This window comes from Sphaeramia orbicularis, chromosome 18 (assembly GCF_902148855.1).
Source record: "Sphaeramia orbicularis chromosome 18, fSphaOr1.1, whole genome shotgun sequence".
NCBI classification, from domain to species: Eukaryota; Metazoa; Chordata; class Actinopteri; order Kurtiformes; family Apogonidae; genus Sphaeramia; species Sphaeramia orbicularis.
The window spans coordinates 9,485,193-9,511,056 of NC_043974.1; the positions used below are offsets into that span (position 1 = coordinate 9,485,193).

The window sequence follows — 25,864 nt, forward strand, 5'->3', positions numbered from 1 at the left end:
TGAAACTTTGGATCTGCCACAAACATTCTTCAGAATTCCTCCAGAAGACTGGGCTGATGATGCAGACTTTCAGAAGGATGAGAAAACTGTGCATTCCAGAAAAGTTGTCAATGATGTTGCTGACAGAGGGGTGGAGCTTATTCAAGACTTCAACTGTAGCCGAACAAAAAATGAAGATCAGAAACAGTACTGGCTCCAAGCTGTCAAAGAACACAGGAACATTTTTTGTAAATTCAATAAAGCAACAGTGGTTGCTGGACTTTCTAAGTAACATTTTTATGCGAGTTGCAGTTTGATTTTGAGAATAAAATGAGAAATTATTCTAATATGCCTTATTCATTTGGCTAGTTCTGTTATAGTATATAGAGCAATCTGCACGTGTCTTGTGCAACCTCTAAATATTAATTAATTTGCATAAAATTTGGACCGAAGTAATTTGGCCAGATATGGAACTAAATTGGCGACACAGTGGTGCAGTGGTTAGCACTCGTGCCTCACAGCAAGAAGGTCCTGGGTTCGATTCCAATACCAGTCGACGGGGGGTGGGACCTTTCTGTGTGGAGTTTGCATGTTCTCCCCGTGTCTGCGTGGGTTCTCTCCGGGTACTCCCACCATCCAGACACATGTACTGGATGGGTACTCCGGCTTCCTCCCACAATCCAAAAACATGCACTAATAGGTTAATTGGTTAATCTAAATTGCCCATAGGTGTGAATGTGAGAGTGATTGTTTGTCTCTATATGTTCAGTCTGTGATGAACTGGTGACTTGTCCAGGGTGTACCCCTCCTTCGCCCCTATGTAGCTGGGATAGGCTCCAAGCGACCCCCGTGACCCTAGTGAGGATAAAGCAGGTTCAGAAACTGAATGAATGAATGAATGAATAAATGAATGGAACTAAATGCAGGGTTCTAATCCAGAAAATCTTAAAAAAAAAAAAATTTCTGGACCACCCTAGAGATCCACACTCCAATTGTGTTCCATATATCCCGCCTACTGTGTATTCTTGTCATGATAACTGTCATCGCAGAAAACCCAGCCACACAAAAATATGAGGTGGAAACAGAAGAAGGACTTTCAGGGCTTTTGTGGCGATATCTGCATATTCTGCTTTGACGTTAAAACTATTACTACCGATGTGGCATTACTCACAGCACTTAGTAAAAGTTTGAACATGAACCACCCGCCTCCCTCCAAAGCTCCGCCCTCTTCCCCCTGCCTGAGCTCTGACGCTCTCCTCCTCTCACCTGATGCAAGCGGCCTGAGCAGAGGTGGAGGTGGAGGTCCGGTCTGCTTCGTTGTGTCCGCGGACCCCTCCCTCAGTAATCAGACACAATATCCACCTGCCACGGCCCCTGTTTCATCAGTAGACCCTTTATTTAAGGGTCTGGTCTGTGCAGCGCTGGGTCACTGTCTTCACTGCACCTCATCAGCTGGGGGATGAGGTGCCCAGGCGATGGGCATCCACACTGTGAACCAAGGTTATAATCGTCAACGAAAACTAACGAAATGACAAAAACTAGAATTGTATAAACATTTTCGTTAACTGAAATAAATAAAAACTATAATTAAAAGAAAAAAACGATAACTAACTGAAAATGTATTGTGTGTTTACAAAACTAACTAAAACGTATAAAAATTATGGATACAATTCCCTTCGTTTTCGTCTTTGTCCATGTCGGATTGATACAAAAGCGATTTATTTCACTCTAGCAATTGTAGCTGGTGACACCATACACCACTTGATGGTCTGTCACGTGTGGTTTCCAGTTGTCTTCTGGTCCCCACTCTACCTGTAGACATGGAGACTAAAGTTGGGAGAAAGCAGCAGAGTCCTGTCTGGGATTTATTTGAATACGACGGAGAAGAAGAGAAAAGATACGACAAAACTAAAACTAATACTAAAACTAAACCAAAACTACAGGGTGGGGAAGCAAAATTTACAATATTTTGAGGCAGGGATTGAAAGACAGTGTATGACCAATTAGTTTATTGAAAGTCATGAGAATTTAAATCTTCAAATCATATTTTACTGCATTCCTAACGGTCTTGTTGTCTACCTCAAGTTCAATTGCCATTTTTCTCATGGATTTGGTTGGATCCTTTAGGATTTTGGATTTGAGAGCTTTAATGAAAGCTTTGGTACGTTTTTTGTTGCTTCCTCCACTTCCAGACTTTCTCGTAATAGTTTTGCTCATAGTCATTCTCTTCTTTCCATTATAAACAGTCTTTATGGACACTCCAACTATTTTTGAAATCTCCTTTGGTGTGACGAGTGCATTCAGCAAATCACACACTCTTTGACGTTTGCTTTCCTGATTACTCATATGGGCAAAAAGTTCTGAAAAGGTATGGATAATAGTGTTAGGTATGATTATGACGTCAATAAATGTTTGGTTTCAAAACAATTGACGTAGTGCCTGCTGAGAAAAAGCAACTAAATGTTCATTGTAAATTTTGCTTCCCCACCCTGTAAGCATTTAGAAAATAACAAATACTAATAAAAACTAGCAAACCTGCCCTAAAAACTAATTAAAACGAACTGAATTAGAGAAAAAAAAGTCAAAACTAAATAAAACTAAATTATTGTGCGACACCGAGTACATGTATGTGTATGATTCCCATGGTCATAAAAGCTGAGCTTCCTGCAGACCTGTTTATTCCAGTACACCAGACTTCCAGACTTTATCTCCATCCTTCATTCATCAGACTCCTGTTTGTTCCCCTTAGTTGTTGTTTCTGTTCATAAATCTGTTTTTTCCTTTCATGTGCATTTGAGTTCTATCCATTCACATCCTTAGACAGTAGACTGTGGTCAGTGACAGGAGAAGCAGCGCCAGTGAAGCGTCAGATTCAGAGGTACACATCTCAGATGCGGGGACGGTGATAATGGATTGGATGCTGGACGGCAGTAATGGATGATTGACAGGAGGCTCAGTCAGGTTTGACCAATTATTTCAGTCAGACCGAATAAAATGACTGGTCAGAATTTTATCAGAAATATGAGTAATATATGAGAATTAAACATTTTTGAGTTTCAATATCTGGTGAATTTCTTCTACATTTTAGTTTGACACATGCTTATTAGGAGCATTTTAAGATGACGAAAGAAAAGTGTAAAAATGCCACATCATACGGTATAGCTTTAATCTAGAATGTACAGAGGTTTGAAGTTGTCTCAAACATGGATGGATGTGCCGGAGCAGTTTGGAGGCGCTTGCGTGTCACCTGTTGTGATGAACCTGTAACTGAGGCAGGAATCCTGATATTTCCTTCTAAATGCAGTTTTCTGTTTACAGGCAGTCTGTGACCCTTCTACAGTCTGTGACCCTTCTACAGTCTGTGACCCTTCTACAGCCTCATCATTTCCTTGTTTCTTCCTGAAAAAGTTCTCCAGTGAATTTTGTTTTTGGCTCATTTCTTTAGCTTGTGTTACTACTGATTCATGAAATGGTGCGCCAGAGTCAAGAGCGGTTGTGAGGCGAGGGCTGAAATGGTCGCTTTTCAAAATAAAATCTCTGCAAGACTAATGGAGAAAATTGCTTTAATATTAACCAAGACTTGTTTTCCTTTGCGGCCCGGTACCAAATGATCTGGGGACCCCTGATGTAGATCACTGGGGACGATTCCACTCAAAAGCGTGGACTTGAAACATTTGCTCAGGTTTTGTTGGATGTTGACAGGAAATACAACTGGAGATGTGGTGTTTTGGAAATGACATAAACAAGTGTGCATAAGAGTGTGAAAAATGGGGTGGGGCTGGTGTAAAATTTCTAGTATCTGCATCATTTTTTTGGTCATATATGTGCAGTATAACAGAGACATGTACATGTTGTGATTACTTTAGCCTGCGAGCTAGTTAGACACTATCATTGTAATTCTAAGGTTTTCATCCATCTCCGTTTATCAGACCACCTATTGTTGACTGAAACTAATACAAACAGCGCTAGTTTGATAGCCTATAACTGGAGCTGGGTGAAGACTGTAGCTTGCTAGTCTCTAGCCATAACAAGTCTAGGTAGTGGGATAGTGCTCGCTAACTAAACCTGAAGCCATTACAGGGATGTAATCATCAGTAGTTTCTTTTCCATTGACCCTCAAATTGCGCAAATATAACTTGCGCATAAAAATTTACCTAATGGAAAATGACAAATTTGCCAAAACTCCAGTTTTTCAGTAAAAAATATTTGCGTTGGCAAGAGGTGGCTTTTCGGTCCCAGTGAAATTGGTATATCATACAAAACTGTAATGGAAAGACTTTTTTCTGCAACTAGAGTCGCGTGAATAATAAAATAGGACCAATGGCCCTGTAGCTTACCGGCCAAATTAAAGGGTTTGGGAAATGTATCCAGATACCATTTATTATCACCCAGTTCTGTGTATTTATTCTATTACAGAAATAGCCCATGTTTTGGTCATATTCCAATCAGATCTGTAAAAAATTCTAATTCCAACTTGATATCATTGATACTGATTTATTGGATCAATCCACTTCCTATCTCTTATAATCGGAAAATTTTTCAAAGTCGCACCAAATCCAGAATCAGATCCGGATCGAAATACTTTCAATACCTTGTGTTGACATCATCATACAGAAGCTGTATACCAAGTTTGAAGTCAATCAGAAATGGAGTTTCGGAAAAAAAGACGATTGAAATTTTTTCCCCATAAGAGCCCATGTTAAATTTTCCGTAAGTTCCCGGATCCAGAAGAAGATCCTGGTCAGCATGTGGACATTATGTTTTGGTTATCTCCCCATCAGGGCTGTACTGTAGAAATTTAAACTGGATATCATTTATATTTACTGAGTTACAGCATTGATCCACTTCCTATCTCTTATAATGGGGAAATTTTTCAAAGTCGCACCAAATCCAGAATCAGATCCAGATCGGAATACTTTCAATGCCCTGTGTTGACATCATCATAAAGAAGCTGTACACCAAGTTTGAAGTCAATTGTGATTCAATGGAAAAGCCGACATTGCGCCTTTCTGTTTTTTTGACATTTAGTAAATATCGGTAAAGTTTTTCCCATATGTGCAATGGAAAAGCCACTAGTGACTTGTCTGCAGCCTGTATTACTTCGGGTTAAATACCGATCTTTGAGAATTGAGTCTTTTGTGTTTATCCAATGAATTGATTAGTTATTATAATAATCTACAGATTAATTGATTATTAAAATCATCATTAGTTGCAGCCCTAGTTATTAATATCAGAAAGGTTTTCACAGATAAAAATTTTTTTGGCAGTTTCGGTAGCACAAAAAGGTCTTAATAACTGACCACGAATTTATGAACCACAACACAAGAATATAAAACAGAAAAAATGATTACGCAACAACATTTTCACACTTCAACAAATCATTTAATCTCCAAAGGGTTGCGCTGACTTTGTCTTTGTTACACACTGCACACGATAACACAATAAAACACCTTGCAACGTACAGGGTCGTGCAACATCTATTCTGGTTTCCAGCACTGAGCGCACAGTCTTAATATATAGGCTGTTCTGATTCGGGGTTGGGGGGTGGGGGTGGGGGGGTGCTTTCACAAATGTTTTCTATGAGATACTGTTGCACAAACATGGTGGAGAGTTTGTAATGCAAGGGTCCATTTCAGTTTGTCCTGGAAATTTCACATAACTCTTTGGAAGAGTCCAAAATGCTCCCTAAAAAAATGTGCGCTAATAAAATACAACACAACAAGAACAAAATCCTTGTTTAAAAGACCATTAGACATCTTTTAGGCAACCTGTATGTTTTTTTTTTTCCAAAAATATTGTAGTTTTAATAAACATGTTTCTCATACTTAACACATTTTTAAGCAAATTTTAAAAAGCATAAATTATGTTTCTGTCATGGTAGACATGTCAAGGCTTAGATATCATTAGCAAAAATCTAAAAAAAAAACAAAAAACAAAAAAATAGCGAAACAGAGGCTGAACATGACAACCTTTTTTTCCTGTAAACAATTCTTTGCTCGTCCATAATAACACTAGAAATGAAATAACTTTGGTTTAGATCGAGTAAATTTAACATTTTCGGTCCCAATTGGTGTTAACATGGGAAAGATCAACAATGAAATGGCCGTGGCAGTGGACACATATTCACATGTAAGACCTTTAAATGCAATAAACGGGAGTCTGAAGCTGCTGCGAGATCGTACAACCATGTCAGAAAGTCATCAACATTTGAGAATAATTTATATATTTATCATTCTTTTAAGTTCGGTTAGATATATTACATTTTATCAACACACTTTTGTCCGTATACATGTTATAAATAAAAGTTTTTTTTTTCCGTCAAATCAATTCAAAAATAAAACACTCATAATCTTTAACACACACATACGCACATAATGTCTTTTTTCCCCATTAAGTTTGCTTTGTCGTAAAGTGCAAGGCGTGACACAGTAAACTTTGAAATGTACGACATTTAACAACTTTCGCATCCGAAGCGCATGTAAGCTCACGCGTTCCTCGCACTCGTCCACGCATCGTCTTAAAGTCTCACAAACCCACGAACTTGGCACGAAACCACTAAAGCCTCTAAGGTGTAAAAAAGCGTATAGCTGGCACACTATGGATACAGTAGCACAATCCTACCAGAGCTGAACGACTACGACGCCTCACAGTGACATCAGGGGTTAATAATCACAAAAAAATTAGCAGAGAATATCAGGACGGGGGCGGGAAATACATGAGTTATTCAAGTTCTGAGTTAATCTGTTAGTCATAGATGTAACATTCAGGCTAAAAAGCAACTTTTATCATGTCCTATAAGCCTTTAAAGTTGTTGAATACGATTTACTACTGCTCTGTTTTTAACCAATACAGCATGCAGCATCATTTTCACCGTCATCATGTGCTCTCTCTAGGGGGATTTGATGGGTTTGTCCCTGGATAATATTGTAAAAGTTGCAAAATTACTATAATAAGCGCCTCAAGATGTTTTTTTTTTTGTGTGAGTTGGCACCATATTAACAAAGTAATCTAAATCTGTTGCACAAAAAGACAAGAAATTCTAACCTGTGTTGGAAATTGAACAAAAACGAGTTCCAAAAGAGTTAATATTTTTATATTTTCTCTTCATTCGGCACGTAATGAAAGATTTATTGAGCTAAATGCGTAGAATATCCTGCAGAAAATACCTTCAAATCAACGGAGAGACCTTTTTTCCTGTTGCTTTTTACTAAATCGATTGAAAACTCATCATTTTTGTATAATCTGAAATAGTCAAGGTCCACATCACATCAAAACTGTTTTTTTCTCTCTCTGGGCAGCAGTGGTAATGATAATATTTAATATCTTTTCATGGGATTTTTTTCTTAAGCTTAAACTAATAATAAAAGCTGTATTCACGAGGCAAAGAGTAAATTTTCTGAAATTTGGCCGAAACGTCACAACTACTTTTTTTTTTTTTTTTTTTTAAATTTTCTATTTTCTTCCCCCTCTAAATTACACCTCTGAAATGTCGTCTTATGGGAAAACCCCAACCTTCTGGTAACGGCAGGCAGGTTAAAACAAAATCATTACTCGAAGACACCACTGGCTAAAATCCACTGAGGAAACTTCAGCCCACACTGTGAGGCGAGGAAAGGCTAATTACGCATGCAGGGACACACAGGACGGCGGTAACTGGCTTCGATTATATGCACAGTGGCCGAGGAGACGGTTGAAAAGGGGAAGCAGCTTCACATAGTACCAGTGGGAAAATAAGATATCCAAAAAAATATAGATATATCTGGAATCATAATAGCTTTTAACCACAGACAAGGCAAAAAAATCAAATATCCACTTATTCTTATGTTACATATACAATCAGGACTATGGCGAAGTCGGAGTAATATACTGAGTAGTTGTTGTAATGTTTCGTTAATGTGTCCTCGATGCTTCCTCCTGTAAACACCTTCACCTTACGCTGTCCAAAAAAAAAGTCATTTCATCTGTTTTTTTCTACAAATGCATCTTGAAAGACGTGAAAAGATTTACAGTAGAACGACCGTTTCTTCCCGTTTTTCAACTTTTTCACTGTTCGACCGCTTTACAGGCTGCATCCAGATGAAATGACTCATCAAAAAAGGTATTTTTTTTCAGCACTGGCTGCCTCAGACCACACAAGTCACACAACAGCCTATTAAGAACCACTTTAGAACCACAACAGTAGAACCCTTGGTAAAATCATACATTATCGTTATTCACAGGTTAATGCAAGTCCACAAGTACATTCCTCAGTATATTTTTTGCAACATTTAAGATAATCTTCAGTTCATTAGACAATAAAGTTGAGATGTTTTTAGTTTGTTCATGTTGATTTGTTGCTGTCGGAGTTCTCATGGCAGTAGCAACAAGAAATAAATACTCTGATGCAGTCTTGAGAAAACTCTAAAGGCTATTCAGACCAATTAAAAAACACATTAACAACTTAGGATAGATAAAATGGCTGCACTCCACATGCAAAGAGAACATGACGTAAACACATTTCTTTGTCGAAAAAAAAAAAGAAAAGTTTGTTCCTCATTTTCACGCCTCCCTCGTCTTCTGCATCATCAGCCGCTAGCCACGCCCACGTTATAGCTGGAGCAGGTAAACGGAACCAAAAGCAGAACGCTAATGGTGAAGCGATGCGATGCAAAGCCAGGCTCCTTCAAAAAGAAAAAAAAAAAAAAAAAAGGATAAAAACTGCCAAACAAACAAAAAAAAATCCTCCCTATTTGTAGAGGTGGAGGCCAGAGGAGCAAAATAGGAAGGAAACTAGCGTAAAAGTTGGAAAGGTGGTTTCCGTCTCTTCCTCAAAACCTCCGTCAGGCCACTGGGCATCGCGATTAGAAGGGAGGATGACAGGATGGGTGCTCGTCACCCCTGGGTGTTGGTTTTAATGCACCTCACTGTAAGTCTTCAATTGCCTGAGAAATCGGCCTCACTGGCTCCAGCTTTGATGTCCCAAGTTCCTGCAGAAACAGAGAAAAGCATCAAGAAAACGGCCTGCACACGTTTCAGCAACTAAAAACAAACAAAACAAGTGGTGTCAGGCACAACAAACCCCGCCCCTCGCACATATTGTAGCTTATTTTGGCATCGATCCAGCTGATGTCATCATCTACGCTGATGTCAGCATATCAGTTGCCTCTATATATGTAGCAAGTTTGAAGTAAATTGAAACAAAATTGATGTTTTTATAGACATTTGAAATTTTGGCCATTATAAGTAAATGAGAGAGAAAAAAATTGATTGAAAAAATTTATCAAAAATTTGAACTTTGACCTACTTTTCTCAAAATGTAATGACATCTATTGTGGGTGACTGGTAATCTATAACAGAATAGAATAGAATGTCTTTATTATCATTGTTCAGGTACAAAGAGAAAAAAAATCCTAAAACCTAATTTAGTATGAATTCAACCAATAGTTTCGCTGCTAGTGTTAATAAACAAAGAAACAAATTAGAAAAGCACTCGGAGAGCGCAGACCTCCACCAAGGCAAAGAGGTAATGAGCGTTCCCTCAAGAGAAAATGTAATTGAGAACTCGGGCGAATGTAGGGTGCAAACTGTTTTGGTTCGGGGCCTTCAATACCATATGCAGGTGTAGTGAAATGCCCCCATTATGTACCCCTTGGTATTGTTTCGTGAACATGGTCTGTTTAGTTTATGTTCTCTTTTAAAACTTGAAAGCTTTTACCTGCTGGTCAGACTTTTAGTTTATTCATTCATTCATTTTCTGAACCCGCTTTATCCTCACTAGGGTCACAGGGGTCGCTTGGAGCCTTTCCCAGCTACATAGGGGCGAAGGCGGGGTACACCCTGGACAAGTCGCCAGTTCATCACAGGGCTGACATGTAGAGACAAATAACCACTCTCACATTCACACCTATGGGCAACTTAGATTAACCAATTAACCTATTAGTGCATGTTTTTGGATTGTGGGAGGAAGCCGGAGTACCCGGAGAGAACCCACGCAGACACGGGGAGAACATCCCACCCCCCGTCGACTGGTGTTGGAATCGAACCCAGGACCTTCTTGCTGTGAGGCACGAGTGCTAACCACTGCACCACCGTGTCGCGTTTTAGTTTAGTTTTAAATATATGTACCTGTTTTATTTATCTTGTATAATGTTCTTTAGCACATCTGGCATGTTCAACATCTGACAGAAAATAAATCATATTTAAAGGTGCTGTGTTCCAAGTAATCATAAAATGGCCCTGAATGTCACCAGACATTAAAGCTATACCTACCGATGTGGCATTTCTCACAGCACTTAGTAAAAGTTTGAACATGAACAACCCGCCTCCCTCCAAAGCCCCGCCCCCTTCCCTCTGCCTGAGCTCTGAGGCTCCTCCTCCTCTCATCGATGGAAACAGAGGAGGAAGCAGAGGTGGAGGTCCGGTCTGTTTTGGCGTGTCCGCGGACCCCTCCCTCAGTAATCAGATGCATCATCCACCTGCCGCGGGCCTGCGGCTCCTGTTCTATCAGTAGACCTGGTCTGTGCAGTACTGGGTCAGTGTTTTCACTGCAGTGCCCAGGGGATGGGCGCACGCACTGTGAACGCGAGGCCTCCGCGAATTTTCCGTGGACATTTGAGGTTTCATAGTCCATACAATTATCATCCTACATCATCTTACATGTGTGACACCATGTACATGTACCTGTATGAGTCCCACCGTCATAAAAGCTGAGCTTTATGCAGACCTGTTCAGTCCAGTACAGCTGACTTCCGGACTTTTATCTCCATCCTTCATTCATCAGACTCCCGTTTTTTCCCCTCAGTTGTCGTTTCTGTTCATAAATCCGTTTATTCCCTTCCACCTGTGCATGTCAGTTCTATCCAAACACATCCTAGACAGTAGACTGTGGTCAGTGACAGGAGGAGCAGCGCGAATGAAGCGTCAGATTCAGAGGGACACATATCGGATGTGAGACGGAGATAATGGATCGGATGCTGGACAGCCGTAATGGATGATTGACAGGAGGCTCAGTCAGGTTCGGCCAATTATTTCATTCGGACCGACTAAAATGATTGGTCAGACTGTTATTAGAAATATATGAAAATTAAACATTTTTGAGTTTCAATACCTGGTGGATTTCTTTTACATTTTAGTTTGACACACACTTATTAGGAGCATTTTAAGATGACAAAAGAAAAGTGTAAAAATGCCACATCATATGGTATAGCTTTAAGGAATTATGTTCATTCGAAATACTGATATCAGTGACAGTAGTAGTCCAGCCAGAATATTCGCATTTGAAAAGCTAAGTGTCAGCCCTCAACTAATGTTTATGTTGTCATTGTGTGTTTTGGTCTGAGGCTCCGCCCATCACCTATCTGCCAATCACAGAGTCAGTAGCCTTTCAGCATCCAGGTTGCCAGTTCCCACTGAGCTGCAGCTGGAACATTTCTGATCACAAATGTCTGACATTACTAAACCTAAAAGGCCTCATATTATTCCTATAATATGTTGTGACAAAGTGAGAAACAAAACAAGGATATGTAGGAGATGGTTTTGAAACATGGAGACGACTGAAATTAGAGAAGAATTTGAAGACTGATGCTGGGTCTCCCGTGGCCCGGGCCCGATGTCTCACTGCCTAGAGAGCCGGTCGTGGGCTGCGGAGGTTTTGCCGGTGTCCTGTCGAGCCACCCTACCTGTCGAGTTGAGCTACCTAGCGCTACTGAGCATGTGCATGACCCTAAACGTTTTCACAGTTTAAATGCCCATCGATTTGTGCTCCTCCAGGCAGAAGTGAGTCATATTTTGTAAGTATATTTCTTAATAGTGCCTTTTGAGCAGTAAGCATGGAAGCAATTATGTGCACAAAAGATAGACGTAGAATATTGACGTGAGATGATAATAGCATAAGGAAGTTCTCGTTGTGTGATAAAGCATTAAGTGCGTGGGTCAGGTGGGTGTTAATGGTGTTTAGACTATTGTTTAAGTTAGTTCAACAGATGCCAATAATGGTAGCCTACCATTTAACTGACTAAATCTATGTGAACAATTCCTGTAAGCAATTACATGCGCACGAAGGACAGAAGTAGAATATTGAAGTGAGATGATAATAACGCAAATAATGGTGTTTCTATAGTAGGAGCTTTATTTGATAGAAGTTATAAGCCTGTCGAAATGAGTTTCCTCCACCCATATTCAGATGAATAAGTAAATAATGGTGTTTTTCTACAGTCGAAGCATCATTTCACTTTCAAATAGGCGTGTCGAAACATAAGGTAGCATGTTTTGACGGGGTAGCGTCAATCGATAGACGTCACTGTCGATATAAGCTACTGGTAGCTTACTTTGACGGAGCAGCTCAACTCGACAGAACACCGGTACCTGGGCCGTGACAGTGTTGCCGTTCCCAGGCTGCCGGGGTCTTGCCGGGGCCGGGCTGCTGTCTCATTGCGCAGTGAGCCACCAGGTGAAGAGACCGTGGCCCGGGCCGGGGTGAAGAGATGGTCTGACCGGTACCAGACCACAGTGGTCTCACCAGTCCCGGATTGCGGTGGTCTCACTGGTTGGTGAGAGCCAGCAGGCCTAGCGGGTATAAATACCGGGCCTATTTATACTGGTGTAGGATTCGTCGCTAGCCATGGTAGCACCTTGTAGTAGACGCTCATGCTGGATCTGGCAACCCGTTGTCTGGGGGGAAGGCGGAGGGGATACCATGCTCTACAGTATTTTGAATGTGACTGCAGTACCAGTTTTGGCCACAATCCTACACTTTAAATCAAAAATAACCTTCTGATGTCTTCACAACTAACTTATGAATAACGGAACATTTAAGCTTGACAAAAATAGTGATTTGATTTATATTGTGATACATACCGATATTGTCTGATATGAAAAAAATTATTGCTATGTGATTTTTTTTCCATACCGCCCAGCCCTAATCTGAACTAATGCACTAAAACACCAAAGTCCTACAGTGATATGAGCACACTGGATGATCAAGGCACCTGCAGAACGGCTGTTAGTCAGGAGAAGTGACTGTCTACATACTCCTGTGGGAAAAGACTAACAGGAAAAAAAACAAAAAACAAAAAAAAAACAGTGAAAATGTTCCAAATATAGTATGGCCTTGAAGTGATAGTGTTTTTTTTCTCAAACCAGTAAAAAACCCAAATTGACCCTTTCACAATAACTCCTGTCTCACACCTCCTCTGTCCATTCTCACCCCGATTTTAGTCTCTTGCCAACTTCACAGTGCTTTTAAAAACATGCACAGGGTGGAGTTGGAATCAAGGTTGGATAGTTGGAACAATGCACATGTCCCATTCTGTGTTTAGAACTTTTATACACAGCGACGGTACGGACAAAAGGTAGAACATTCCAGTCTTTAGTTTGTGTTCTGTAGCTCTGCAGCCTTGTGAAAGTGACAAAAAATAAAAATAAAAACTGTCACAAATAAACCTGGACCCGTATTGAGTTACATTAAAGGCCTTTTTATGTTTACTTTACCTACATATATAGAAATGTCCCTTTTAAATGTTGTCACTTCCTTTATATTTCCGTGTGTCCATTGTGTTGGAATGAGCATTTGTCAATCAATCCACCAGAGGGCGCCACTCTGAATTAACATACTGGAGGAATACCAGTAAGAAGAGCAAATATTTCAAGAAGAAGAAGTCAGTAGTAAACACAGCGATGACAGACGAGGTATTACTAATGGTGATACTGAGAAGGGTAGCTGTGGTAAATATGTCCGTTTTTCACCAACTCGCAGTCGCTCTTTGAAAAGTTCTTCATTTCATTTTCGCAACCGCAAGATCTGAGAGGACCAGTGGTGTAGTCCAGGGTATACGGTGGTATACGGAGTACACCTACTTATTTTTCAGTCATTATTGGGTATACCCACTTCTAAATCCCCCTGATGTGCATCGTTCAGTAGTATCTGAGCCAAACTGCCCATGTTTTCCCCTAGGTGTCAAACATGCGGCCCGGGGGCCAAATCCGGCTCACCAAAGGGTCCAGTCCGGCCCTTGGGATGAATTTGTGAAAAGCAAAAATTACACAAAGATATTAACAATCCTTTTAGTTCAGGTTCCACATTCAGACCAGTAAAATACTATCATAATAATAACATATAAATAATGACAACTCTAAACTTTTCTCTTCGTAAATGAAAATATTTTCATGTATTTACATTAAAACAAAGTATAATTTCACAAAATAAATGTAAATAGCCTGAACAAATATGAACAACCTGAAATGTCTTTAGAGAAGTAAATACAATTTTAACAATATTCTGCCTGTCACTAAATGTTTTGTGTGTTTGTAGATCCACTGTGATCTGTAAGGTATAATGTACTGTGTAAACGATAAACTGAGGCAGAATATTGTTAAAATTACACTTATTTTTTCAGTTTGTTCATGTTATTCACATCATTTGAAAGGATAGTTTGTAGATCTAAACCTTTTCATAATGTAAATTTACTTTTTTCACTCTAAAACATGGAGAAAAGTTTGGATTTGACATTATTTCTATATTATTATGTTATTATTTTACTGGTTCGGCCCACTGCAGATCAAATTTAGCTGAATCTGGCCAGTGAACTAAAGTGAGTTTGACACCCCTGCCCTAGGATATAGTGAAGCCATGACCCGCCCTACTCTGCCTCTAATTGGCTAGTACTTGGTAACTTCACTGATTAGATTGATTAACTTTAGGCATGAGGACTGATGAGCCAATCAGAGGCAGAGTCAGTGCCACCCCAGTTGATTGACAGGTCACTGCACGTCTCGCTGAAAGATGCACGATTATTGGAAATGGAACAAGAAAGGCAGAATAAATGTATTTCAAATGAATGCCATACAGAAAACCTACTTTCATGGAATATTTAATTCTGAGGTAAGTTTAAGGTGGTTTTGTAATGAGTCACTGTTTAACACTACTGGCAATATGACTGCACATTTAGAGGAGAGATTTTGTCGCCAATAGTTCAACTATGCGATGAAAGGCTAACATTATCCTATGTTTGGCTCATGTTGAATACATTTACATCCATGCAGCTGCTTGTGTGACCAGTAAAACCTACAAACTGCTCCTGATCAAGTCATGATCATTTCAAAATAGCGAGCAAATACTACTGATGGATTTTTAGGTAAACTACATGTCACTGTTTCTAAAACGGCACTTTTCTAGACTACTTAAAAAAAAAAAAGGGGCAAAAATTTAGAGTATACCCACTTCTCCAGGGACCACTACACCACTGCGGAGGACGGACAGAACTGTCTATCCTCTGTCCGTCTGCGTTCATTACATGAGTATTTCTGTCCGTCCTCTGGGATCTGGCAGTTGTGAACCCAAACACAACACGGAGCAGTACCACTGGGATCTGTGGGGCAGTGTTGATATTTGGAGAGAATAATTTCCAGAAAGGAAGAACTTTTCAAAGAGTGACTGCGAGTTGGTGAAAAATTACAGACGCATTTACGACAACTGCCCTTCTCAATATCAACATTAGTAATACCTCCTCGATCATCGCCATATTTGCTATTATCGACTTTATTTTTCTTCTCTCAAAAATCTTTCGTCCTGGTATTTGGTCAGTATGTTAATTCAGATTGGCGTCCTCTGGTGGATTGATTAATAACAATAATAATGGATTGGATTTATATAGCGCTTTTCTAGACACCCAAAGCGCGCTACATTATTGACTCATTATTCATTCGCTCTTACATTCACACTCTGGTGGTGTTAAACTACATCTGTAGCCACAGTTGCCCTGGGGCAGACTGACAGAAGCGTGTCTTGCCCAAGGACACAACGGACTGACTAGGACAGAGCTGGATTTGAACCGCCAACCCTTCGGTTACTGGACGACCCGCTCTACCACCTGAGCCCCAGCCGCCCCAGACAGACAGCCATTCCAACACCACGGACACATGGAAGTATAATTACAGTGACACTTGAAAACGTTTGTTTTGAGCAGAGACACAAAATAGGTACAGTATCATAAATTCGCCACAGCAATTTAAAATACTTAGTGATATATAGTCTGTTCTATTTTATATTATTTGATTGTTATGTCATGTGGTTGCAGACCCCTCCCTCAATAATCAGACTTCCGTCACGTCCACCTGCTGTACGCTGCACAGCCACAGCTCCTTTTTCATTAAGAGCGTCTATAAGGTTCTTTTCTGGGCTGTGCAGCGCTGGATCATTGCACCTCATCACTTTTTGATCATGTAATAGTTTGCTATACTATGTTGCAAATAAACGTTAATTTTAGATGACATTTAGTCTATATAATGTACACTACCAGGCAAAAGTTTGGACTCACCTTCTTATTTAAATGACATGAGATGGACCACAGATGGCCAACAAGTGCTCAGCATCATTTGGAACTCCTTCCAGAGTTTTGGAAAACATTTCAGGTGATTACCTCATGAAGCTCATCGAGAGAATGCCAAGAATGCACAAAGCAGTAATAAAAGCAAAATGTGGCTATTTTGAAGAATCTAGAATATAAAACATGCTTTGAGTTTTGTCACACCTTTTTAAACTACATAATTCCATATGTGTTTATTCATAGTTTTGATGCCTTCAGTGAGAATCTACAATGGAAATAGCCATAAAAATAAAGAAAAACCAGGTGAGTCCAAACTTTTGCCTGGTAGTGTATATAATTATGGACGAAGGCAGAAAAGCCAGGTGTAGATTACTGCACAAAGTGAGAATTTTCTTTTCCTTGGTCAGGATATGTGCAGTCAGTCCAGCTTGGATTTACAAGGCTGACAATTAATACTGAACAAACAAGAACTCAAACTATGAATTATGAAAGAGCTGCAGCATCTGAAACCGACCACAATGAACATTTGATAGAAACAGAACCACAGTGCTTCAGTTTCAGCTTCACAGTTTGTCATGTCTTTTATGGATTGTAACTGTCTCTCTCAACTCACCATAGATTTTTTATTAAGTGTACATTAGTAAGTTTTATTTTTAACAATTGCTAGAAATTTCCGGCGACCCCATTTGAATTCCAGGTGACCCCATGTGGGGTCCCGACCCCAAGGTTGAAAAACACTGACCTATAATAACCCAGACTACTTCTACCACCCTTTCCCACCAGACTCTGACTACTGCATCAGGTTTTTCTTTTTGTTCCTCTTTCTTTCTTTCTGTTAATAAATCTGTTTCCCCCTTCAGCACCGTGCATTTGAGTCCGATCATTCACACCGCATGATAGGTTAGTGATGATGCGTGGATTAGTGGGTTACCTGTGGGTCAGGTTGGGGCAGGTCAAATAATTCCACAAAAGCAGGACCCACTAGGGGCATCACTAGGATGAACTTATTTATGTATGTAAAGCAGCATAAATTTATGTGAAAATATATTTGGGTCCTCATCAAACCAAACTATTCAAATCCAGATCTATGTCCCCCTCTTGGCTCTAGACCACTCTGTCCTCTTTTAAGTCAAACCACAAACCACACATTAGCATTTAAAACACCGTCCATCGAACTGGAGGGAATTTGCATGGAAATGTGTGGTTTGCTTTTTTAGAACACCAGCACGGAGAGGTTCAAATGCGGACACATCTTGTTGGAGGTTATGTGGAATGAATAAAGCTCATCACCATCATGTATTTTGGAGCTGTCCTAAATTGTCCCTTTATTGGGAGAAAATAAAACAAAGCATTGATAAAGTGATTGGGACAAGGTTTCCTTTAAATTTTGAAACTATGTTCTTAGGCAAACAACCAGTAAAAAAAAAATCTGTTGAATATTTTGTTGGTTGCTAGCAAGAAAGTAATCACTAGAAAATGGATGACTGACAAACTACCCACATTAGAAGACTGGATAGAACTTGTTAAAGAAATTTCCCTGATGGAGAAACTCACATTCACTTTGAGAACATGACAAATTTGAGGAATGCTGGAAATCATGGATGGACTTTATGAACACTAAAAAGGAACAAATTGTGACACTCACTGTTGTTTAGCTACTATGTTACTGTTGTTTGTATTATTATTATTATTATTTTTATGTATGTTTTGTTGTTTTAAAAAAAAGGGCAGAAAGAAATCAAGAAGTGATAACACTGGAGATATACACAGAAAAACAACTGTACAGATAGTTTAGTTCTAGGGACGTAACGATTACCGGAACAACGATAAACCGTGGTAAAATTGCAGACGGTTAGTATTACCGTTTAAATTCTAATTATCATTACGCCTATGTAAAGATCTGCTTTGATGTCAAATATTTGAGTATAGTTTTAATTTATTACAATTTTAATTTTATATACCTAATATTTGGAACCAATATTCACTTTTAAAGTCTTTGAAAATGTTCGTTAATCGTCTTTTATTTATGCAATAAATTATATGCATTTTTCAAATCGGATTTTATGGATTTTTTTTGTATTTTCTGGCCTTTTGTTTTTATAGTAGGTTAAAGTAAAAAAAAATAATAGACAGATGATATAGATGAAGTTGTGCTGAAAAAAAAAAGATACCAAACATGGGTATAGTTAACATTTGTTTATATACTATATAAAGGCAAAATTAAAAGTACTGAAAAATGGCCAAAATAGACTCAGACCACTAAGGGTTAATCCTTGAACGTTTCTGCCAACAGAAAGTACATTGTACCAATTATTTTATTTGTTTTTTGTTGTTTTTTTTTTTCAAAATTCAACTTGGTTAAATTATTTCAGTGTGTGTGTAAGTACTTTTTGAACATTTTGAGCACAATTTCAACAATACCGTGATAATAATGATAACCGTGATAATTTTGGCCACAATAACCGTGATATGACATTTTCATATCATTACATCATTTAGTTCTTTCCTGAAAAGAAAAGAAACATGGAAAATCAACAATGTAAAATGTTATATATACATGTGAATGTAAAACATGTAAATTTTCCATTACAACAGGGGTGTCAAACTCATTTTAGTTCAGTTCCACATTCAGCTCAATTTGATCTCGAGTGGGCCAGACCAGTAAAATAATAACATTGAAAAAAGTAAAATTATATCATGTTTACATCTACAAACTTTCCTTAAAAATATGAATAACATGAACAACTTGAATTGCCTGAAGAAAAACAAGTGCAACTTTAACAATATTCTGCCTCGTTTTATCAGTTTATCATTTACACACGTGCATTACAATCGCACCAAATATTTAGTAACAGGCAGAATATTGGTAAAATTGCATTTACTTTTCTTAAGACATTTCCATTTGTTCATATTTGTTCAGGTTATTCACATTTTTTTGTAAAAGTATAGTTTGGTAATGTAAACATTTTGATGTAATTTTACATTTTTACACCAAAAAAACACAGAGAGAATTTGGGGTTGTCATTATTTATAGGTTATTATGATAATATTTTACTGGTTCTGACCCACTTGAAATCTAATTGGACTGTATGTGTCTGTATGTGGAACCTGAAATAAAATGATTTTTACACCATTGATTGTTCATATCTTCAGTGTGATTTTTGCATTTCACAAATTCATCCCACGGGCCGGATTGGACCCTTTGGCAGGCCGGATTTGACCCCTGGGCCGCATTTTTGACACCTGTGCATTACAATATCAAATAAAAACTTGGAAAAAACAAAAAAAACCAAAACAAAAAAAAAAAACAGCATCCATCAGCGGTTCACGGTGTTGGTATCTCACCTGAGAGAGAGCTGTTGGACTTCTGCTTGTGCAGCTTCTCCCTCTCCTTCTTCACCTTAGGTATGATCTTTAGCTTTATACTGCTGCTGCTGCTGCTCTTACTGCTGCTCCGCACCGAGTCCTGAAACCAAACGGGACACGACTGAGCACACGGAGACGCGGTCCATCTGTGACCCGTGTCTGTCACATCAGCAGGAGGACAAACAGAGTCATCATGAGGACGGATCAGCTGCCAATGGCTGTGACTGAACACCAGTGACATTGTGACAGTTGGCCAGCTGGTGGACAGACTGTGATAATAAAATGGAGTCTTTTTTTTTTTTTTTCCCTCCACAGACACACACTGCGTCGTTCCTCACCTCCTCTGAGCACTGCATGAGCGGACAGATCCAGTGGATGTCGTCCAGCTTGTGGAGCTCAGCGCTGAGGCTGTTCAGCGTCGACCGGAGCTCCTCTTCCTCTGGACACTCCGACTGAAAGAAACAGGATCACAAAGATACAGAACATTAATCGAAACCACATACTGTTAATATACACTAGTTTAACCCTTTAACCCAGTAGTTCCCAACCTTTTTTGGCTTGTGACCCCATTTTAACAACACAAATTTCTGGCGACCCCAGACATTCAAAACAGAGACATTTTTTTTTTTGTTGCTAAAATTAATTTATTTGGATCATGTAATAGTTTGCTATACCGTGTTGCAAGTAAACGTTAATTTTAGACGACATTTAGTCTATATAATGTATATTATTGTTGTGACTTTATTTGGGAAAGATAAAAGTACAAGTAATTTGTGTTTAGATTTATTATAATTTCGTGATGCATATTCAATTGCAGTTAATTTATTTCTGATTTAAAAGATACGATATATTTAATTTGTGATTTATGTTAAAAGATGTGTTAAAATAAGCAATAGTAAATGCTAAGATTAAGATGACAACGTTTCCCATGAGGCTTAGCATTACCTAAGAAGTATAGGAAATTTTCACAGAAGTAAGATGTATGTATGCCATCAGTTGTGAAAAGTTGTATGTGTTTTTCAAGTTGACGCACGCAGTAAAAATGAATGCCTATTTTTAAACCAAGAGTCTCGCTTCATTATTTTTAGACGTAATTTGGATAATTACAACAATTATTATGGACGGAGGCAGTAAAGTCAGGTGTAGATTACTGCACAAAGTGAGAATTTGATTTTCCTTGGTCAGGATATGCACAGTCAGTCCAGCTTGGATTTACAAGGCTGACAATTAATACTGAACAAACAAAAACTCAAACTATGAATTATGAAAGAGCTGCAGCATCTGAAACTGACCACAATGAACATTTGACGAATAAACAGAACCACAGTGCTGCAGTTTCAGACCTACAGTTTGTCATGTCTTTTATGGATTGAGATTGCCTCTCTCAACTCACCATATATTTTTTTATTAGTACATTTTTTTTAATCAATTACTAGACATTTCTGGTGACCCCATTTGAATTCCAGGTGACCCCATGTGGGGTCCCGACCCCAAGGTTAAACAACACTGCTTTAACTCTCTGTGGTTCTCATTCTGTATGTGATTTATTTAAAATATTCCTGAAAATTCAACTGTTGGCTCAATATGGAAAATTCCAAAACTTGCTGATAGAATAGACCTTGTGTTTTCCATAGACATCTGAGCATGCTCAGTACACCCCCTCCCACTACCTGTGGACTGGGGGTCAAAACACAGAGCAGTGAGCGACACTGAGTCACTATAGAAATAGATGGTTTCGGCTTTTTTTTTTTTTTTTTACACCATTTTTCTTTTCGTTTTTTGTTTTCACTGGTGTTTCCAGTGTTGTCGTGATTTTCCTTAACTTCTTTTACTTTTTTTTTTTTTTTACCAAGTTTTGACCATGTAACTGCTTTTTGGAGTTCAACCAGGCGTCAAAAAGCAGCTGGACTGATTTAGAAAAAAAGAGCCTTGTAGAAGCTAATAATGTAATAACAGCCAATATCGTAATAACAACCAATAACATAATAAATTTGCCATTTTTAAAATGTAGTAAGCCAATAACGTAATATCTGACCAATAATGTAATAAAAGTCCTGAACCGATAACGTAATAACTTTAGGCCAATAACGTTATAACTTATTGACTGGTTATTACGTTACTGGCCTGGTAAAAAAAAAATCTTTGCAAATGTAATAACTGAGCCAGTAACGTAATAAGTTATAACGTTACTGGCCAAAAGTGATGACGTCATCGGTTCAGGACTTTTATTATGTTATTGGCCAGATATTACATTATTGGCCTATTACATTTTAAAAATAGCAAATTTATTACATTATCGGCTGTTATTGCGTTATCGGTTGTTATTACATTATTGGCTTCTATAAGCCTTAAAACAAAAACTACTGGGACCAAATTCAAATCCTTGTTGTTCAGTGTGTTCCAGTTCACAGTTCATGTTCAACATCCTAAATTTCTTATTAATGTACATTCTGAGTGCATTATTTAGTCAAAACCTGTAAAACTTCAATTCTTCTTTTTGTCTTTTTCTGTTATTCCACCTGTTTTGACCCTAAAACAAAACCACAGAAGAAAAGGAACACAAACACATACTCACAGCAGCTTTTATGACACTGAAACAGACACAAACTCACAGCAGCACATTTACTTGGAATAATGTATCAGGGGTTAAAGGGTTAACACAGCCTCCACTGTGTACATTTGCAAATTTGTAAAAGAAATGACGGTACTATGGGAATAAAATCTGATTGTTCTGCAATTCAAACCCAACATGGTTTAATTCAGCGTTATCTTTTCATGCTGTGGAAAATCTCACAATTATAGAAGATTACATCAGTTAAAGTTCATCCCCATTAGGTAAGTATGAATTGTAAACAGAGCAAAAGCAAAGCAGGCAACAGCAGAAAATTAGAAATATATTTGCAGAACAGCATGTCCACAGTATTGTTGCATCTATTGTTGTCATGTCATTATGTTTGCTTTTCTGCACAAAGGACTATTGTGAAAAGGCCAGATTTCCTTTCAGGGTAAATAAAACTAGTACAAATACAAGAGACAACACATGGAACAAACTGAAACGCGAGACGTCAGGGTGTGACGGACAAAAGGCAGCAGAGAAGAAGAATAGACGAAACGAAGGAAACAAAAGGAACGGCAGATAATGTGTTCGGATGATGAATTACGTGGATGAAAGTGTAAAGTCGTACCAGTAGTTTTCCGTCGAGCAGCATCCTGGTTTCAGCCTGGAGGACTTTACTGCTGTTGACGATCTCCACCGCTGTGCTGCGACTCAGGCACTGGAAAAACACACGGTTACTCAAAACAAAAAAAAACCCTCATCCTGAAGCTCACATTAAGGTGAGAGATGTGCAACAATAAACGGGCGGATGCAAACTGTGTAGATAAATGTCTCCCTAAAGCAAATTTACAGCTTTGAAATACGATGAGTCGCAAACAAACCGGATTCTTAAAGATGCATGTGGGAAAAACAAAATAAAAAACGGTTTCTTTTAGTACCTTCTGAAGACTACTACAACTTATTATAACATCTATTTTTTGTCCATATCGCAAAAAATATGAGGTTAGGAACAGTTGCATTTTTGTTGGATTATATCAAGTCTTTATTTCTACAAAAGCAGTTCCTCTGTGATGCAACAGAACAGAAGATACTTTATTCAAGCATGGACGAACCACTGCTTCACTCTCATGTTTCTGCAGTAGCTCCAAACAGAATACTACTACTTTTATTTTACTATTACAATGAGTGCGATCTATTGTTGATCTTTTCACAAGTATTAGCATATTTTTTTTAAAGCCACTATTATCAGGGTGGGAAACGTGTTGGTGTTTATTTACTTTAATTCTGCATTTCAGCTAAATGTCACACACTGAAGCTTTCAATCAGTGTTATATTGTTATTTAATCTTCCTGTTGTGCAAAATTTTGCATTAGTTGCAAATAGGGATGGGAATCGATAAGAATTTAATGATTCCGATATCGATTTTACTTATCAATCCGATTCCTTATCGATTCTCTTATCGATTCTCATTGGGTGAAGGAATAAAACAGTACAAACGAGTGTGTTTACATTAACTGTCTTTTATATTTCCATCTGCACAGAAAATATAACATATACAGTATGTACAAATAATAAGAACAGATGACACGGTTCGGGGGGTGGTGGTGGTGTTCGTGCTTCGACAAGCGTCGCTGAGTAGTGCATCAAATACGTGACGGTCCTGTAAATGAATCCCATGCTGTGGACAAATGTTTGAGCAGATTGAAGGGATTTTACCCTTTTGAAGAAATGGAAGCTTTGACATTGTTCCAAGTGGACCTGGTGGTGTTCTTTTTGGAGTGTTTCTGCTTTTATGCCATGTTGGCTACGCTCTGACCAAAACAAGGCAGCGTGCGTGTGACGTCGTTACGTATGCGCTACGTAGGTGGAATCGATAAGCAGAATCATTAAGCAGGCAGGCAAACGATTCCAAGGAATCAAGTTACTAGGAACCGGTTCTCAAAAAGAACTGCTTCTTGATTCCCATCCCTAGTTGCAATAGTCTATGTTGGTTTGGTGTTTTTTTTGGTTTTTTTTTTGTTATATGATTAATAACATTTTTTTTTACATTTAGAGATAAAAGTGATGTTAGTACACCTTTATAAATGTAAAGTTAATGAGGCTTACACTGTTAGGGGCCAACAGCAAGGGCATATCCCCAAAATCCCCAAAATCCCCCCAATCCTCTGCTATATAATAAAGCAAATAAACAACACAATGTATTAACTAAACTTTGAGTAATAAGGAAAACACTGGTATTTTTGGGTGAATGATATGAACCAAATTTAGGCTTGATTGGCCTATTATATCTATTAATAATGTAAAAAAAAAAAAAGATTTTTCAACAGAAGCGCCCCCATTTGGACAAGTGATAATATTCATGGAACACCCCAATCTTCTCCTCAGGGTCACCTATGTTTGTGCTATAGTTATCATGAAGAATATCCAGCCTGAATAATGTCAGAAAAGATATCAGATATTTGTTGGATGATCAATATGAACCAAGTTTGAGCTTGATTGGCTGACTATTTCCTTAATAATGTCCAAAAAAACAGATTTTTCAACAGAAGCTCCATCAACCATTAGGAAAAACCACACCACCTGGTGTCAAAATATGACATCATGTAAACCCGAGGCTGTGGCATGAAGAAAGAGAATTGTTAGTCAATCGATATGAACTCAATTTGAGCTACATCGACCTGATAGTGGCAGAATAATGGTTAGAGAACCAATTTTTCCCACAAAACTCCACCAAGTGAATGAAAATGACACCATATAAAACTGGACATTTGTAAGATGATCAATATGAACCAAATTTGATCTCAATCAGCCTATTACTGCTTGATTTCTGTCCAAAGAACTGATTTTCAACTAAAGCGCCCCCATTTGGATGATTTATAATACTCACAGTCGGTCGACTTTAGAGATTAAAGCGAGCTACAAACGGTACAGATATTAAAACGCTAGCTACTGGTATGCTCACAACATTTCCGTGTTGTCTCCAAAATGCTGTTTCCTCGGTGGGTTCCTAGAAGGCAGAACTGAATGGAGTAGTTAACAGAACCGTGTTCCAGTAGACAGGGTTATTGTCCACATTATGTCCAATTAAAGCACAGTTTCTTTGTTTTGTTCTTTACAGTTGTTCTCCAGGGACGAGGAGGCAAATTCACACAGCGACACCACCTGGATTTTTCTTCCCTTTTGTAAAGTTTTTAAAGCTTTTTTTTTTTCATTTGAGCCTATTTTTTTTTTTTACTTCAGTGTGAATAAACCCATATGAAATGTATAAAGATCACTTTGTCCGTGTTTTGCTGTGCCTCACATCAACTTGGGTAACAATACTGTTCTGCTGACCTCACTAAATTATCTGTTAACACACTATCCTTACATTATTTTTCTACGTATGTAATATAGAAACCCACATATTTATGTTTATCACAAATGTCACAGAGTGAACATTTGTGTTTTTTGCCTGTGGATTGCAATATAGGCTGTAAACACAAGAACAGCGCTTGCTTCTGGGTGAGCGTCTCCAGCACCAGACCCAGTCACATGATTTACAATGACGCAATGACGCAGCTCTGGCTGTGCTCTTGGCCTATGGAAAAGCAAACCGGTTCTTTGGAGGCACCAGGTTAGAACCAGTTAAGCACCGGCACCAAACTAGCACCAGGTTCTTTTT

At 38.6% G+C, this 25,864-nt stretch overlaps 1 protein-coding gene across 2 annotated transcripts in view; it reads right to left on the reverse strand.

Annotated features, from left to right (window-relative positions):
• Window positions 1-5,754: 5,754 nt before the first annotated feature.
• The window catches only part of LOC115438539 (diacylglycerol kinase delta), a 292,835-nt gene continuing 272,725 nt past the window's right edge, over window positions 5,755-25,864 (reverse strand). For both annotated transcript variants that reach the window (XM_030162205.1, XM_030162204.1), the window contains exons 26-29: window positions 22,832-22,921; window positions 19,985-20,098; window positions 19,626-19,746; window positions 5,755-8,945 (exon numbers count right to left, since the gene is read on the reverse strand). In XM_030162205.1, coding sequence (XP_030018065.1) covers window positions 8,893-8,945; window positions 19,626-19,746; window positions 19,985-20,098; window positions 22,832-22,921 — 378 coding nt within the window. In that variant the 3' untranslated portion in view covers window positions 5,755-8,892. The remainder of the gene's footprint in view (window positions 8,946-19,625; window positions 19,747-19,984; window positions 20,099-22,831; window positions 22,922-25,864) is intronic.